This window comes from Cyprinodon variegatus, unplaced genomic scaffold (genome assembly GCF_000732505.1).
Source record: "Cyprinodon variegatus isolate N-32 unplaced genomic scaffold, C_variegatus-1.0 Scaffold1602, whole genome shotgun sequence".
Lineage (NCBI taxonomy): Eukaryota > Metazoa > Chordata > Actinopteri > Cyprinodontiformes > Cyprinodontidae > Cyprinodon > Cyprinodon variegatus.
This window is the reverse complement of record NW_015152055.1, coordinates 88,565-89,861: the sequence shown is the minus strand read 5'-3', so window position 1 is coordinate 89,861 and position 1,297 is coordinate 88,565. Positions and strand designations below refer to the sequence as shown.

Here is a 1,297-nt window from a genome sequence, read left to right as displayed (position 1 = left end):
TATATATATATATATCCAAAACATATGAATGTGAGGAGTGGGACACAAACACCACTGATTCCTGGCTTCAACAACATGAATGCCATATGCAGAGTCAACTATTCACATTCAGGTCAGGGTCCTCAAAGGGGAGCATGTATCACAGAGGTGGCCATGTTCAGGCGGGACAGGAAAAGCAGCAAACATGGGAAAGGTAAAAAAAAAAAGAAAGAAATTGGTTACAATCTGTAGTTTTACTACAGTTATTTTTTTTTATCGACATCTAGATTATCTTCTATGATGATAAAGATTTCTCTGGGCACCATTTTGAGTGCTCCAAAGACTGTTCAGACCTGCTAAGCAACCTGAGTCAGTGCAACTCCATCAGGGTGGAGAGTGGATGCTTTATGATTTATGAAAAACCCAATTACACTGGGAACCAGTACTACCTGAAGAAAGGAGAATATCCCGACTTTCACCACTGGATGGGGGTCAACAACTCGGTTGGTTCCTGTCACCACATCGACACGGTGAGCTGCTGTTTGAGGAGAAAGCCAACATAATATGCTGCGCAGACACCAGAGTTACAAGTGATGTACTCATGCATATGTATTATTGCAGGAAAATGTAAGATCAGTTAGAAATCATTAAGACAGAAGCTTGTAGGACATAAAGGGACTTTTTATAATGGGGATAGTAAAGAGATATAATCAGAACTTTAAAAGATGTTGATTTGTTTTACCTTAAACTTGATTTTTGAAGAACAGCAATGACTTAAAATATGAAATCATATTAAATACACACAATATTACTCTGAAACTCTAAAACAAAAATGTTATCAAGTATTAATTAGTAAATTGATTAATTTAAATCCCCATTATTTTAGTAATTAATATCTATAGTAGAGTTACTGGTAGATCTGCATTAGTTCCTTCATATGCAAACCTGGCTTTTCAAAGTTTCCTTAGCTTCCTTAGTCTACTCTAAAAACAACCCACATGGGGTTTTTGTTTTAATTAACATAGGTTACGTTCACACTGCAACCCTCAATGCTGAGTTCAGATTTTTTTGTGTGTGTGTTGTTGTTTACATTTCCAAATATATTCAACCTTTATTTGATCTCCCGCGTGAACTGCATTCATACAATGCAAGTTGTCCTGCATGTGCAGTAGAGGGAGCAATGATATCACAGGCCAGCGTGCTCCGTGTTTACAGAAGTAAACATGGATGGTAGGGCTGGAACACATCTAGCGAGCTTTCCCAACCTTAAAAACTCGTCTTTTCAAGATGGTTAAACATTAATACTACTCTCTAATAC

General features: G+C 37.2%; 1 protein-coding gene across 1 annotated transcript in view; it reads left to right on the top strand.

Moving 5' to 3' along the window:
- Positions 1-153: 153 nt before the first annotated feature.
- The window catches only part of LOC107104061 (gamma-crystallin M2-like), a 12,828-nt gene continuing 11,684 nt past the window's right edge, over positions 154-1,297 (top strand). The window contains exons 1-2 of the mRNA XM_015403972.1: positions 154-193; positions 267-509. Coding sequence (XP_015259458.1) covers positions 185-193; positions 267-509 — 252 coding nt within the window. The 5' untranslated portion in view covers positions 154-184. The remainder of the gene's footprint in view (positions 194-266; positions 510-1,297) is intronic.